Source organism: Polypterus senegalus, chromosome 5, assembly GCF_016835505.1.
Source record: "Polypterus senegalus isolate Bchr_013 chromosome 5, ASM1683550v1, whole genome shotgun sequence".
Classification (NCBI taxonomy): Eukaryota; Metazoa; Chordata; class Cladistia; order Polypteriformes; family Polypteridae; genus Polypterus; species Polypterus senegalus.
The window spans coordinates 106,687,156-106,703,606 of NC_053158.1; the positions used below are offsets into that span (position 1 = coordinate 106,687,156).

The 16,451-nt window shown below is 38.1% G+C and overlaps 1 protein-coding gene across 3 annotated transcripts in view; it reads left to right on the forward strand.

Annotated features, from left to right (window-relative positions):
• Window positions 1-3,986: 3,986 nt before the first annotated feature.
• bcl2b (BCL2 apoptosis regulator b) overlaps window positions 3,987-16,451 on the forward strand; it is a 229,059-nt gene continuing 216,594 nt past the window's right edge. For all 3 annotated transcript variants that reach the window (XM_039753199.1, XM_039753201.1, XM_039753200.1), the window contains exon 1: window positions 3,987-5,736. In XM_039753199.1, the coding sequence (XP_039609133.1) occupies window positions 5,215-5,736 (522 nt within the window). In that variant the 5' untranslated portion in view covers window positions 3,987-5,214. The remainder of the gene's footprint in view (window positions 5,737-16,451) is intronic.

Below are 16,451 nucleotides of genomic sequence, written 5' to 3' on the forward strand. Positions count from 1 at the left end.
TGGATGGTTCGGAGACAAATTTAGAGAGGCGAGATTGTGTTGGTTTGGACATGTGCAGAGGAGAGATGCAGAGTATATTGGGAGAAGAATGCTAAGGATAGAGCTGCCAGGCAAGAGAAAAAGAGGAAGGCCTATAAGAAGGTTTATGGATGTGGTGAGAAAGGACATGCAGGTGAAGGGTGTAACAGAACAAGATGCAGAGGATAGAAAGAAATGGAAGAAGATGATCTGCTGTGGCGACCCCTAACGGGAGCAGCCGAAAGAAGAAGAAGAAGAAGTGGAAAAACGCAGCATTAGCCATTTTAAAGGGAAATAAAATAAGACAAGGTTTATGAGATTTACATTTGTCAACGCACATTATAATAACAGCTCAGTGATAGGAATCCTTATAAGTGAGAGTTCTCAGTTAGTGGTTGCAATTTCCTGCTTGATCAAGGAAAAAAGTACTGGCTGAAATTATTTTTCTGCATTTCTGGGGTTGCACTCAAATAGTCACAACCAGAAACGTCTTGCAATAATGCTATACAGTATATTAAATGCATCAAAATAAACTATAAATACTACACTTTGGAAGCCAAATGGCCATTTTTCATTTGCTAAGTGGTTGCAGTTTCTTTCATGCATAAAGACTTTTTTTGGATTTTTGTTTTCATTTATCGAAAAAGCTGCCAAACTTGAACTGCTGCTTTTGATTTAAATCATTACATCATGCCGTTATGGTTTAAAAATGAATATTCATACTGTAGTCACATATTATATGTAACTACCAGACATGACATATTTTGAAACAACAATAAGTGAAAGGATATAGCAGTGAAAAGTAAAATGTTGCCGGTTCTGGAGTATTTATTACAAGACATTAAAAAAAGCAAAAGTTTTTGTGTAATGATTGTCATTTTAGAATAAATTCATCATATCTATTATATTAATTTAATTTACAATACATATTAAGTCATAAACCACTTACAATTCCTAAATAAAGATGACACACTGCACCTCCTTGGCTCATGGTCCCTCTCCATTGTTTTAACATATTCCCACATCTGTGTTGCTTTTCTTTGGGTCCTCTTGCAAGACAGGCAGGCCATGCTAAATTTGCTCAGCATGTGCAGATTGTACTTTGAGACAGTGCCCACAGTGTGGAGCAGTATAGAAAACACTGATGGAGATTAAGATTTTTTTCAGCAAATTCACTCACCTCAAAATATTGCTGTACAGAACTATTTACATGGTAAATATTAAAAATATGCATTTTCATTCTATTCATAAAACTGACACACTGGAATATAAGTGAATTTTTCCACTTGCTGCTGACGGATGGTCATGCACTCACTTCCCACTGCATTGCCACACCATAAAATAACACAAGCCTATGTTGTTTGTATTTGTTTGCTCTGTACTTGGCTGCAATTCAATACCTAGTACACTGCCTATGGATTGGAAGGGGCTAAACATGGGAGAAGTGCTTGGTCTTTTAGTTTGGTGCAAATTCCTCCTTACTAAGAGAATCACTTTGCCCAGCAGTCCCCACCCTCCATGTGCTGCAGACATACAGGCTTGATATTGCAGGAAATGTGAAAATGATATTAAGAGTGTATAATAAGGTTTAAATATTTGTGAATTGTGTTTCTTGTCGAGTCCCACTTTTAGAGATTGTAGAAAAACTGAGGAATTGTGTTGTGTCCCATTTTTTTTGGACAGAGCCTTTCCCTTTGTGGAACTGAATCTGATACGGTAAGCTATATAGTATATTTAAGCTGAGGAGCTATAACCTCATGCCGGGAACTCCAACTGATTCCTGTTATGGTGAGAATGGTAAAAGAGCATAAGCAGAACTCCAGGAGGTGCAGTCACTGTGTCCGAGGCCTTAAACACTGTTTCAGGAGTCTACATTCCCTCCATGCAATTATAACAGATTTAACTGACTTATCCTTCTCTTACAAAAATTATATAAAAAGAAAATACCCTCTGTTTCTTACTGGGGTACCTTGAATGGTTTTCTTTTGCAAATTGCTTTGTGATGTGTGCCATGAATGGTGTTATTGAACATTCTTTTAGATACTTAATTTTTTAAACCTATTTACTCAAATTAGTTATCTTTCAAGATGTTTAGTAATCCTTCAATAGGTAAGAACAGTCCAGAAAATTGAGAAATCAGCAACTTTGTCCATAGATTGTTTATCATTTGAGTTCATGTTAAGAAAACTGCTATAATGCATTTTATGCAGAGCTACCAAGTCAAACTCCTGTATATTATGTCCAAATGAATAAAAGTTATTATTGTTTCAATTCTTATCTCAAGGTTTAAATGGATAAGAAATGTTTACCCATTTTTACTTTCTCGTACACAAAGTATAGGGAAAGTATTGTAATCATCCAAATATTCGATTTTGATATGTTGATGAATCTTGATGTATTAGACTTTAGAGTCCGAAAGTACCATTTTTGGAATTATGTCTGTGTGTGTGCGTGTGTGTGTATAAACACAATACCTAGAGTACGCTTTCAAGTAGATCAACCAAATTTTGCATACAAGTATTAGATACAAAATGTAGTTTTCTATTAAATTTTGAGCTATTTCCACTAACTGGGAGTGGTATTTTTATTCAAGCAGCTGCAGAGTCCGTTTTATTCAACTTTACTTTTAAAATAATTGTTCAGTATATTATTAATCTGGTTTGATTTGTTGTCGATGGTTCATTAATGTACATAATATAAAAATACAATCATTGTCTTGTGGTTTATTCCTCAAATATCTATCCCCATATCTGAGTACATGGGAAAGTCTAGGGTAGACCACTCCCGATGTATTCTGACTGGCCTGGCATTAGAAATAATACATTTAAAAAGGATGATATAATCAATAGAACTTTATATTAGCATTCTGAAACCATTTTTAATAAAAGCGTAGAATGCAAAAAAATATATATATATATATATGCACATCAGCGATTCTGTGTGTCTTTTACTTGTTAATATGAAACATGTATTCTGAGCTACTACATTTTGTTTTTCAGAGATATCAAACTAGTAGATGAACCAATGCTCACTTTTTTTATAGATTTGCATTTTATCACATATTTCTTCTTAGTAATTTGAAAAAATTTTGCTGGGATCACAAATACTTTTTTTTATCTACACTTGGGTGCTTTCCTTTTCAAATAATAATGCTAATAATCTTTCAATGCTGTTTTGTGTGGTTTGGAAGGACCAAAATAATAAATGCTGAACTAATTGAATACTTTTCATGGTAAAATGGTCAGACAAACAAAAGTATTAGTAAATTACTTGGCTGACACCTCTACCCAAGGCAGCTTTGAACATTTGTGATACAAGTGGTTACACTTCTTTTGTGCACAGCCAGGTGAACTATTGTGCTCGCGGTCACACAATGTCAGTAGCAGGATTTGAACCCATAAGCACAGGGATCAAAGCCCAAAGCTTTAAGCACTATGCCACACTGATGAAGCAAAGTATATAGAAATTCTGAAATAATAATAATACATTTTATTTATACAGCGCCATCCCAAGCTCAAGGTGCTTGTACCTATGACACAAGACATGGAAAGTAAACATGAAATGGAATTTATTTTTAAGTTAGTCTTCTAATATGCATACAACTAGAAATAACGTAGAACTGAAATAATACAAAAACTGAAAATAAAATATAAATTTAAGTTTACAAATATACGCTGTATTTATCTTATTTGAGAGAGACTAAAGCGGGTATTTGATTATTTCACCATTTCTCCAGGAATTCGCTTTTAGGGAGACAATATTTTTCTTAATATAATTTGTGCTAAAGTTGTTCAAGTCTGTTTCTCTGTTCCGTAAAGCTCATCTTTTCTGCATTTGCACACGTCAAGATGAATCTTGCATGTGCGAATTTCTGTAATTACGTTCTAAAATACGTGGCCAGTTGGCGGAGACGGTGTAGTTAATAATACTAGCAATTCTGTAGTTGAACAAACATAAAGCCAGAAAGAAGAGTGCCACACGGAGCTCGCGGGGCTGTAGCAGCACAATCAAGCTCCGACATGGCTCCTGTGCCCCATTTCCCGAAGGCAGCGTAAGGAGGCAAATGCTCCGTGAGGTCAAAGGCAGGTGAGTGCCTGCCAGCTTCCCTGTCAGAGTCTGTTCTTGCTCTTTTCGTTGTCGCCTACACGCCGATACCCCTGCCAAACGCGAAGTTTTAGTGAATGACCATGACGTAGAGGAAATCGCAGAGTGGAAGGAGTCGCTGCTATATAGCGAGATGCAGAGGGAGCCGAAGAGCGTGAGCGCTGCAGATCGCTGCCCGACTCTGCTGCCACTGACAGGAGGCTCAACACGACCGGTCACCTGGACTGCGGGCACCCTTTTTTGCCCCTGCAGGCCGGATATCCTGTAAAACGCGCGGGGTTCCTCTCATTTTACGGAATAAAAGCTCGTTGCATTTTTTTCAGCTTTCTCTTCCGTCTTTACGAGGTGGCAAATGTCATTGGAATAATTAAACCCAGGAAGGGAAGCCCGGGCGTACTCAGTGCTTTCCGTACGACACGGGATACTTTTATTTTACTAATTGTTTTGCTCTGCAAGCGATAACCAGTGAAGATAATAAAAATAATTCAAGGGTTGCGAACACTGGATATTTTGCGTCTGGATTCCACATTGCTGAAAGGGGCGTTTTAGCCTGGATCAAAGGAGGAATTCCTATCCGATTGCATTCCTGAGTGTAAGCCCTGAAAAGCTTCGTTCTGGTCGGAGACGACACAGCTGACCTGAAGCCACCGTGGACTGTGAATGTAATACGGCAGCGTGGGAACTTTTTTTCTCCCACATGCTGCATTTCCACGCAGAGATCATCGAGTCGAGGGACAGCAGGCGTGTAAGTTGCACGTGAGGTGACTGCGGGCAGAGAGGTTGTGGCTAGTGGTTTGAAATTGACAGTAAATTTCGTTGTTTAAAATCTGGAGAATGCACGCACTCTGCAGGGGAAGGAGGGCACGAAGTCCTGACGAAGAAGAAGAAATAAGCGAAGACTGAACTGGGGCCACCTAGCTTAGCGAATCCACAGATACAACTGCCACCCACTGTGAAATAGTTGCTCCATTTTCTTTGCAGCGGTGGGCAACGCACAACATCCTTGTCTGCTACTTTTTTGGCATGGAAAATGCGTTCCGCATAATCCGCTAACGAAGCTTCCAGATCCGTATCTCTAGACTCTGTCTTGCTATGGCGAGTAACAGGGTCCCCTATGACAACTGGAATATCGTGTCTTTCTACATCCGTGAGCGGCTCCTTCGAATGGGTTACGAGTGGGAAGCCCATGTGCTCAGGGAGCGCGAGTCTCCCAATAATGGTTCACTCAGCTCCTCCCACTCACCTCAGCAGCCCCCAAGGAGACCGGGCGCTTTACAGATCCGCCCAGGGGATCCCCACACCGCTATACATGGGGTGCTCCGGGATGCCGGCGACGAGATCTCCCGACGGTACCAACGGGATTTCGCGGAGATGTCCGGCCAGCTGCACCTTACCCCGAGCACTGCCCGGAGAAAATTCGCCGCCGTAGCCGAGGAACTGTTCCGGGATGGTGTGAACTGGGGTCGCATTGTGGCTTTTTTCGAATTTGGAGGTACCATGTGCGTGGAAAGCGTCAATCGGGAAATGACCTCACAAGTGGACCATATCGCTGACTGGATGACGGACTATCTGAACGGACCCCTTCACAACTGGATCCAAGACAACGGTGGATGGGTACGTAATTCGCCATAAGAATGGTCGAATATGTATGGCTGAATATTAATTGTTGTGCAGTTGGCATACTTCAGATTTCGTGGCAAAATATTTACATTGTATTGTCTCATGAGAGTGAAATACTATACATTGTAACTCGTTCGTGTCACAAGTACAAGTAGTGTGACGTGCAAAATTTCATTCCACACACCAGTCTACCATATTTACTTTATTATCATTTCCTTTTGGTCAATGCGAAAAATTGTAGTCTTAGACAAAAGCGTGCAAAGTTCGTACCCAGTTCTAAAAGTGGGAACTGTAAACAAAAAAAAGAGGATTGTTAATTGAGCACAACTGAGCTCGAGTGCAGCTGCCAATAGGCAGTAAGTTTAGAGCCACACCCCCGCCACGCCCCCGGCACACCTGTCTCAGGAAGCAACCGTAGTAAAGGAACAGGAGAGTAGGAAGTATGTCCGAGGAGTAGTAAGACGGGTATAATGTGCCTTTCGTATTCGTCCAGTTTTACTGTTTTTTTTAATAGAGATTCCTTCCTTATTGCTATTGTAACAACTTTCATTTCGTTGTTCGACTGCCGCTTCTATCGTGACCTGATTTTATTTTACGTACCAAATTAAAGTGGCCATTGTGCATTTTTATTTTGTAGAAGCAGGTCAACTTTGCCAGTCTTGCTGACTCCTGAGTTTATACGTAGGAAGATTACTGTATTTTTCTGCTGCATTTTGGAGCTGCCCTCACTTTTTCTCCTTGTAAATTTTTGGTTGGTTTGGTTAAATAAATAAAAATATTTACCCTGGGTTTGTACGGAGTGTTGTGCCTAAGCAAACGCAGCCTTCATGACCCAGGCGTTTTTAACGGCTAGTCTGGAACAAGTTCGTATAGTGTTATGCGTGTAAACGGTCATATTCATTCCCAGTAACTTGGAATGCTTTCACCGGCTATTAAAACTGACCTTTCTTCCATGTTTGACTTGGATGAATTTAGAGCGCTGGAGTAAAAATAAGATTCAAAAAACTTGTGTTCACCGACAGAGACATCAACATTTAGGAGTAAAAATGCTGAAATATGCGTTAGACTCCAATACCCTGTTATTTGGATAACCTCATGATCTCACTTAACCTGTTCGGTTTTAACAAGAAATGGCTGGGATGTGCTAGTTGTTACAGCATGTCAGCAAGTTTTACGATGAGAAAGAAAAAAAAAACTATTCAGTGATATCAAGATGCAAAATATCATTTACTTTCCTGCAGTGCTCCTAATAGCCATATGTACACAGTGGTGTGTAAATATTTGTGGCTATCCCCATGTAATGAAAACAATAATAATTCTTTGGTTCTTGATTTAAATTAAAAAGACAAATGTCTAACAAGTGGTTGCCTTATCCATTGTCAAGTTCAATAACTATAACCCAGTATGTTAGTGTGCTAATGGAAGTTTTCAAGTAGTAATAGAAAATTTCCATGCATGGAAAAAATGCTTGCAACAACATTCATTTATATTAAACATTTTCATACAACGATGTAGCTTAAAGTGCATTACAGAATTACTTCATTGCAGTGCCCATCATTTTGTTTAGGAAGCTATGTAGCTTAAATGGAATACACTTAAAATTTAAAACTCATACCTTTATAAAAATTAATACATACAGGAGTTTGGTAGTTTTGGAGACAGATGTTTTTTGTAACTCTTTATTCCACGTACCCTTCTTAGTTTTAAAATTCATCAGTTGCTCCCAAGCAGTACAAATAAGGAAAACAAAGCCTTAAGTTTCTTTCTTGATTCCATAATTGAAAATCTCTTTTTAAATATATTTTTAATGCACATACATTTTTTAATAATGGTAGCTTAGCATTGACAAAACATTCATATTTCTCAGATCTCTTCTTTATGGGGAGCACTTATATTCAGCACTAATTCCACACTCATTTATTGCACCTCTCTTACTATAACTCTGTGGGATGATGTTTTAGGATTTAACTCTCATTTTCATTTGGGGTATTCTAAAACTTGTTTAGAAATGTTCTTGGAAGTTGTTGTTGAAAGTCACTTTACGCATGTTCCTTTTTCCTTCTGTAGGGATTATTTTTTAGATTTCTCATAAACTTTCCTCAAGTCAGTGTTGTTTGTGCTGTTTTCTTCCTTAGAAGTATGGTGGCAGAGATCAGGATCCCCAGTCCTGAAGTGCCACAGTGGCCACAATATGTTTCTTTAACCGTTTTTTAAATTTGAAGTCAGCCCCTGCTGTTAAATGAACAACTTGTTTGATTAAATGAGTTACCTCAATAGTGAGTCTTTAGTCGTAAATAACCAACAGTTTAAGTTTTATTTCTCTGTGAAGGTTTGAAGGAATGTGTATTTATTTCACACTTCAATGCCTGCTATTGGGGAGATATTGCCAGTTTTTAAGTGCTATGCCAGAGGTGAGATTATTCAAAGGGAACTGAAGTGGAGGAGAGAGAAAGAAGGACTAGAAACAAGATGTGAGGATTCTACCAGACATATAGATGTTGTCAGAGATTTCCACAATTATTAGATAGAACTGTTCTGTAGGTAATAATGGGAAGTTAGCCTTGAATCTAGCTTGGATTCCTTGGTTCAGATTTATAAAGCTTGTTTATGCACATAGAGGAGAAAGTGAGTATATTGAGGGCAACTGACCAGTCTATACACAGAAGTAGAAGCTGGGAATTGACTATACCTTTGATCAAGTAAGAAAATTCATTCTGCTTAAGAATTTATTTCAAGTGGCAGTTATTTGAATGTGCACAGACAAACAATGTTATACTTCAAAACTGATAGTTATGTACATATTTGAGTCCCTTTTGTAATGGGGTCAGTGCTGTGTATTTTGTACAAAAGAACTTTTTTGTTTCTTCAGTTTATATAGGCTGCCTGTTGATATTTCTCAGGGAACTGGTCAGGAATATCTCTGCCAAACTTCACTCCATTATGCCTGTTGTGCTGAAAGTCATTAACCAACCGGCTAGGCACTACATCCAGTTTTCATATGGTGTGCATGTACATTCATAAAACCAACATATAAAGGCAATTTTCAGCAGTGTCTAGTTCTCCTAACATAATCAGAGCATTTTACCCCACTCTTTATAATAAGGGTATCTAGTGAGAGTGAAACTGCTTTTATTAACTGTAAACAGTTCAATTAACACCCAAGTCAATTGTGATGCCAAGATGAGACGGATAAACTTTGTGGCTTGATGGCCAAGGTCAACCCATGATTAATTTATTTTGAGACAAAGTCGCTTTGGGATGGCTCTGTGACTTAAAGGCGTAGTTTCTGATCCTTGAGGAAGTTCGGTTGGTTCAACTTTGTCTTGAAATGGCATACCCTAGAAAACAAGCAAACTTCTACTAAATGAACAAGCTAGTCGTAAACTGTTTTTTATATTATCGCTTACGTCTCTCTCACTCTCACTTGCATCCATGTTTGCTTATTATTCATATAACCAAATATTTGGGAATTAGGCCTTGACATTGGAAATTGCAATAAAATGCTCAACACCAGGGGCCTCATGTATAAACGGTGCATACACACAGACATGTTGCGTAAGAACGTTTCCACGTTCAAATCGCGATGTATAAAACCTAAACTTGGCGTAAAGCCACGCACATTTCCACGGTAGCTCATACCCTGTCGTACACAAGTTCTCTGCTCAGTTTTGCAGACTGGCGGCACCCAGCGTGAAAGCCAGTGCTACTGTTCCTATGTGGTTTATCTTTCATTTTCATATCCACATCCCTGACGCGGCTTTATAAATACACTGAAATTAACCGCATATTGTTTATTAGTTTAATGCATCTGATTGAACTTAACCTGTAACAATATAATTGTCCACAGAATGGTAAAACTATTCCAAATACCATAACTGCTTTAGCATTGTTACTCTCACTGCACCTTCTTCTTCTTTCAGCTGCTTGCATTAGGGGTTGCCACATCAGATCATCTTTTTCCATATTACTCTCACTGCACCCCTCGGAGTATTTATATCACTGTAGCTGAGTGTGAATCACAGCTGTACAGCAGCTGATCGGAAAGAGAATTATCAGTATACCGCATCAAGCACATGCTGCCTCAGCCATTTGCTATTTGAACTGCTCTCATCTGACAAATGCTTCAGAGTCTTTCCTGTACTGACCTCGCGGTTCAGAAACAGTTTCATCACAAGAACTCTAAACACGCTCCATCAGTCCATCAAGTGCTCCTTGTCGAACTATCTGTACTTTTAAGTACAGTCACCTCACTGTAAACTTGCGATACAGTTATAATGTTGAACAACCTGAGCCACTTTGTAAAGCGCGTATTTACATATGATGACAATATCGTTTTTAAGATGAAATGCAGCAAAATATGTTTATTATATTATACAGATAAAAGTACACGTTGCCGCAGCGCTAGCCAGGAGCTGGAACTTCGTTCTCAGATTGTTCCTCCCTCGCGCTGTATTCTTGCTGTGGCTGGCGCGACACTGGAAGGATAGATGGATAGAATAATTAAACATTACAAAGACATTTCAATGTTCCTTAAAAGTTTTGAAGAATCGACGTTCTAAGCTTACAGATGGCTTAACGTCTATTACAGAGCTGATTGTGTGGCGATTGGGTATTTGGAGAAAGAAAAGTAAGGACAGGAATTGGGGTTTAGTACGTTTGAAAGAGACAGTGCTTCTGTAATAAAATATTTCATCGAAGGTCGCGCATGGTGCAGCAAGCATCTTGCGTGAGACATGAACAATCACTGTGCCACCGTGTTCCCATGTTTAATAACATACTTTAACTCCTATCATCATGAAAATGATATCACGTGTACTTCTCAGTATTTTAATTATTCAAAGAGCTTTAATGTTACGAATGTAATGGATTCTGTGTCCTGTTAGAGGAAGAGAAAGCCCAGAAGCACGTAGTGATTCACACACATAGAAGAACTAATACAAAACAAAGCATTTGATATGCAACTTTAGTTACGATGGCATTTGAGAAACTAGCAAATGAAACGATTTTAAGATGAACTTTATGATTTTCTACTTTATTGACAAAATAAACTACGTGATTAAAGTGGAAATTTCGAGATAAGTTGACATTTCGTGCTTTTTCCCCCACTGTGTGCCTTTTTTTTTCTCTGTACCCTAATAAAATTTCACATGACACTCAGACGGTGGGCTACGACTCCTTTTCATGGCGACTTTGATATGTGACAACTTCTTTTTTATTTCGGGCACTGTGCAACTTTGTGAACATATGTCACTCGATCAACTTCCTTTTGTTTATACCACTGTTTAAACCAACAAATAGTAAGTTTTTCCTTGCCTCCACTTGGTATTCGCTGAAATTCTTCTATTTTCCCTCGTACTTTTGCCATTGTCTTTTCACAGAAGCCTGATCTTAAGGGCTATTTATATTGATTTGCATATTCAAAGAGGCGTAATTCTGGGAGGAGATGGAGCGGGACAGTAGGCGCGCGCATGTGCGTTTCTTTTCACACTGACCGGGATTTATGTAGCGGAAGAATGTGGAAGTTGGTGAACGCACAGATTTATGCATCTGGATTTTTTTGTGCGTAAGTACATTTCCGCTTGTGTGCTTACGTCATGTTATAGTGCGAATTCTACGCACGGCATTATGCGTGAGACCCCAGGTCTGTACATACATGTATTTGGTAAGTTCCTGTTCAAGCTACTTTTTGGTTAATTGCATAATTACTGGCAGCACATGGAAAGAAGACTTTGTGATAAGTTACAGTTTTAGCAGAGTTGCATTTTTTACTGCAGCTGGGTTTATTTTTGAAGCATTTTATGAACACAGACTTTTCTACTTTCCATCTTTTGAAGCCTGAATGTGGAATGCTTTTGGTCTGTAAATTTCTTAGGGTATCCTTAAGGATTCATGCACAGTAGAAAATTATATTTGCATGTCATCATTTCAGGTGGTAAATACTCTTAAAGATCACATCTGTTTGTGGCAATGCTGCTGAATTTAAACCTATGGGAATTGCCATTTATTACTCTTTGCATCATTATGATGTAGAGTTTTCATTACTAATATGACCATTTTTGAAATTTGACATTAATTGATTGATCAAAGTTTATGTGTAGCATTAATTAAACATTTTAGCCTGTCAAGCATCTCACACACAAAACATCTATTTTATTCTGAGACGAATTAAGTGAGTATGAGAATGCTCATGCCACTAGCATATTTTAATATATGTACCCTGTTAGATTTAGGATTAAAATGGCATTTTATACATTCACAGTTTTTCTTGTTAAAAAAGTCATTACATTTTTGGAAAATGTAATGTTAAATGAAACAACCATCCGGATTACTATTAGCACAGTACTAGGGTTGAATTTGATAGTATAGTCAGGCTAAGGGTTGTTTACTATATAGTACACATATGCTGCATATACATTGGCTATGTGGATAGTCTCACATTACATTCATTACTAACAATGAATAGTGTCTAATAAACTAGAATACTGTAATATTGGCTTTATACAGGCTTTTCATTTTCATGGCTTTTTTCTAAGTAATGAAAGACCATTTTTTGTGTCAGTGGTTAGGAGAATAATTTGAAACAGTTATCCTGAAGTTAACTCTTTCATTTTCATTAATGCTAACATTATATTTATTTTAGCCCACTGAAGTGATTTGTATCCTCTTTGGTAATGTTTGTTTATTTTAAGGTTATTCAAACATGTAGTTGTGGGAATTCACCATTGCTCCCAACTATGCCATGTTATAAAGTCATGTTTTGGGTTCCGGTTTTATGATAGGTGTGTGGGTTACTGCTGTGAGCTTCCCATACGTGAACATTTATCTGTGCTGAAAGGCTATATATACATATATGTCTTATTTTATTTCAGTCAGAATCAATGTTGTATCTCTGTTTCCCATTTCTCTCAGTTTATATATATATGAATATCTGATGAGACTGCTGCCTCAGACATGGCTGTTTTTAAATAACACATAAACAAACACCAGATGGTTTGCTTTACAGTACCGTGATTTTGGCTATGACTCAATTAAAATGTTAATGCAGTAATTAAATGGGTGTGGGGGCTTTAAATTACACAAAGTAAACCCCCTTCACTATCTGTACTGTTGCATTCAAACATATGTCAAAAAATGACTGTTCAGTAAGCCGATTTTTTATTATTTGGTGAGATTAGGTTATAAATGAAAATGAGCTTTATTAGAAAAAACTAATTGCATTTTTGTCAATATGAATATTTTCAAAGTAATTGGTAACTAGTACGGGGCTTTTGTATTTAGTGTGTGTTCTGTAGGCAATGAGGCAAGTGTTGTCTGATGTCAATTTAATTTATTTTCATTCAAACAATTAGGAGTGATCACTTATAAGAGGAGCTCATAAATGCTAATTTGCTTTAGCAGCGGCCTCCCCATATAAATATTCTTTGTGTTCATTGACCTTAAATTTGGTTTATCAATATCAATTTAAACATGATAGGCAGGTTAAAAGAGGGTCTTGTTAAGATTGCGATATCTCATCGTAGTTGTTTGTTACTGTTCTGCCATGCAAGTGGAAGGCGCTTTCCTCCTTGAGTTCTCCCACTCTGACCAGAAGTGCCTACCTGCTGAAATAATAGTTCAAATATGTAATAGTTCTCCATTATGCTAGGTAGAGTGCTAGAGCAGCAGAATCCATTAGTAGCACTGCATTGGCCAACCAAAGGTGTGGATTGCAGGTGAGGTTTCTCCCACCAACAGGAAAGTAGCAAATGATATACTCAGGCGTTTATTTCACCATATTGAAAGCAATCTATAAACCTGTGCATTAGCAGGTGAGTGCCAACTAAAGTCTAGTGGCAGGAATAGACTTACATCTGCCTTTTCAGTAGTTTCAATAGCTTTTTCAGGAAAGCTTATGCTTGCAGAATAAAATAGCCAGACTAGAAACTCAAATGCATGTTTTTGTCTTGGGCTGTACAGCACCCCTGATAATTTAAATTCATCTGCAGATTAGTTACTGATCATCAGTACATAAATACCTCTGTTGGTTTTCCCCTGATTATTTAAAAACTTAGCAGGGGAAATCCCATCTGTTTTCCTTAAGTTCTGTGCCCAGCTAGCTGTATACATTTTGTACAGCATGCAGACCAACTAGAAGGTTTATCAGTTTAAGAAATGAAAGTAATGAGGATTGCTTTCAGTAAAGCTCAGATTAGTCACTGGGGCAAGTTGATGAGAGGTGCAGAATAGTGCTTAGATATATTAGTGAATTTTTGATAATGTGGGAGAGGGGGACATCCAGGCTGCACCGTGACAAGCCTAAATAGGCTTAAATCAGTCCTGTGTTTGAAACTGACAAATTCCTAATCTCCATTCTTGCCACCAGTATTACCATTACTTAGTGTCAATGTCATGCAGTATGTAGCAACAGATTCATTTAAGCTCTTAATGTATGAGGTAAATATCAATATAAAAGCATAATTGATATTGCTTCTTTAGCCTTGTGTACCCCTTTGCAGTGAGAACACAAGAACGTCACAAAACTAATAAGATTACAAGACATGGTTGAATACACATTGAATGTAAGAATAGCATTGCGTCATTCATTGTTGTGAGTTAACTTTTTCTGTTGTATCACTATCCTTCCATAATTAGAAGCAAATTAGGGACCGATCATGAATGGGACATCAGTTCACCACAGAGTGATGCACATGCACCTAACTACACTAACTCATACAGGGCTAATTTAGAATCAGTGATTTGTCATAAGTCTTTTGGTTGGGATGTAAGATGCAACCCAGAGGAGTAACCAGATAAAAACTGTAGCCACAGAAGAAAGTGGCCCCTCAGCGGGTCCTCACTTTATAATGCAGCAGTGATGAAAACGTATGGACCAAATCTACAGCGGAAACAATTTGTCATTGAGTTTATTCAGAATATATTGTACTTTTTATATTGAGCATTGACTTAATGTATCCTCAGTTTCTAAAGTTTACTTGAATATTGCTGTTTAAGAAACACAGGAATGAATAGAGTGACTATAGGAATACTGCTACCTAAATAGAGATATTCTTAACCGATACACAAAAAAAGGACAAAACACAGTACATGTGCATGTAAGCCAGAACCAGCAAATTAATTGCCACTGTTTAATGATGATAAACATGACATTTCAAAATGGATGTTTTTTTTGAGTGTTTTGACTTTCTGTTCCATTGAGGTACACTATGCCTGGTGCATTCTGTTGATTATAATTTCCAGAAAGGGATTTTTTAATCTTGTCTAAACCGCTCATCTGTCTGACAGTGTGTTGAGCTTTTTTTGATCGAAATTGCCTTGTCTTCACTCTAATCTGCCAGTATCCTGCTTTGTGTTAGAATGGTTATGAGTTCTAAATCCACTGCAGAATTACAATGTCTGTCTAATGCAAGTTAAGGCTTGGTTTGCCCTGTGTGAATTTGTTGCCAGCTATCATGTTCAAATAAAATAGCATAGGCGAGAGAAAAAAGAAAATACCATATTAAAAAATGAAGATCAGGTTAGACTCATTTCTTATTAAATTTATTCTTTGTATCCTTTGAATATGTTTGGCATTTCTGAATTTAAAAAGCTGATTTAGTGGTTGAATTCACTTAAGTGGTTTATTAAGTTTTTCTTTCACACTTCAATTTGGAAAAAAAGTGTGTGACAAAGATGATGATATTATGTCATATCTGAGTGCCTACTCCTCAGTCTAGCCTGTGCCTCAAAGCTTAACATTGCTACTATTGGGTAACCTCTGCGTTTTACACAGTTGCACAGTTCAGGATAACTAAAGTTAAAATTCAGAGTCTTGTCATGAGTATGTTTGCAAAGACATATGGGATACAAGCAATTGGTCTGCATTTTTGCCAAAAATAAAATGCACTATATACAGTGTGACCTGTAGGGGCTCTCCAGCTCCCTAACACCCGACACAGACACAAGTCCAGCACAACACAGGCTTTTTATTTAGTTTTTCATGGGAATCTCTTCTCCCAAGTGTTTCCCATCACAGCCACAAACACAATACAAGTATGCACCAAGTAAACCACTTTTCTCTCTTTGTCTCTGCCATGTCCGCTTCTCCAGCAACCTCCGTCCTCCTCCTCCTCCCAACTCAGGCTTCCAGAGTGAAGTGAGGCTGCTCCTTTTATGCTGCATCCGGGAGTACCTCCAGTGTCCTGTTAGCAGTTCCAGAAACAGTTTCTGGGTGAGGTGGGAGCACAGCAAAGTAGGACTCACCAGTCAGTGCAACACCCCCTGGTAGCACCCCCAGAACCCAACAGGGCTGAGCCCACAAACTCCAAGTCCTAGCGTTCCCTGGGATCCAGGAATGCTGCCTGTTTGTCTGGGGGAGATAATGCCCTGTACACGATCTTTTCGCCCGGTCCTTCTACTGTAAAGTTGTCCCAGTTGGGTAAGGGAGCCGTCCGTCCTCCACAACAGTGACCAAGAGAAATATAATTTAAACCTGGAAATCACATATAGCAGAAGATATGAACTTGTTATTAATTTTAATAAACAGGCTGTCATTAAATATATTTTTGTTTTGTTAATTTTTACTTACTTTTAAAAAAGCAAAACATTATAGTGGCATATTGCTCAAACAAAAAAAATCATAATAACATAACACATATAAAAAAGAAATATGAACGTAAAAAAGCAAAACAAGATTCAACCCAGAAGCAAGAAAAAGAAGAAAGACACGAGCA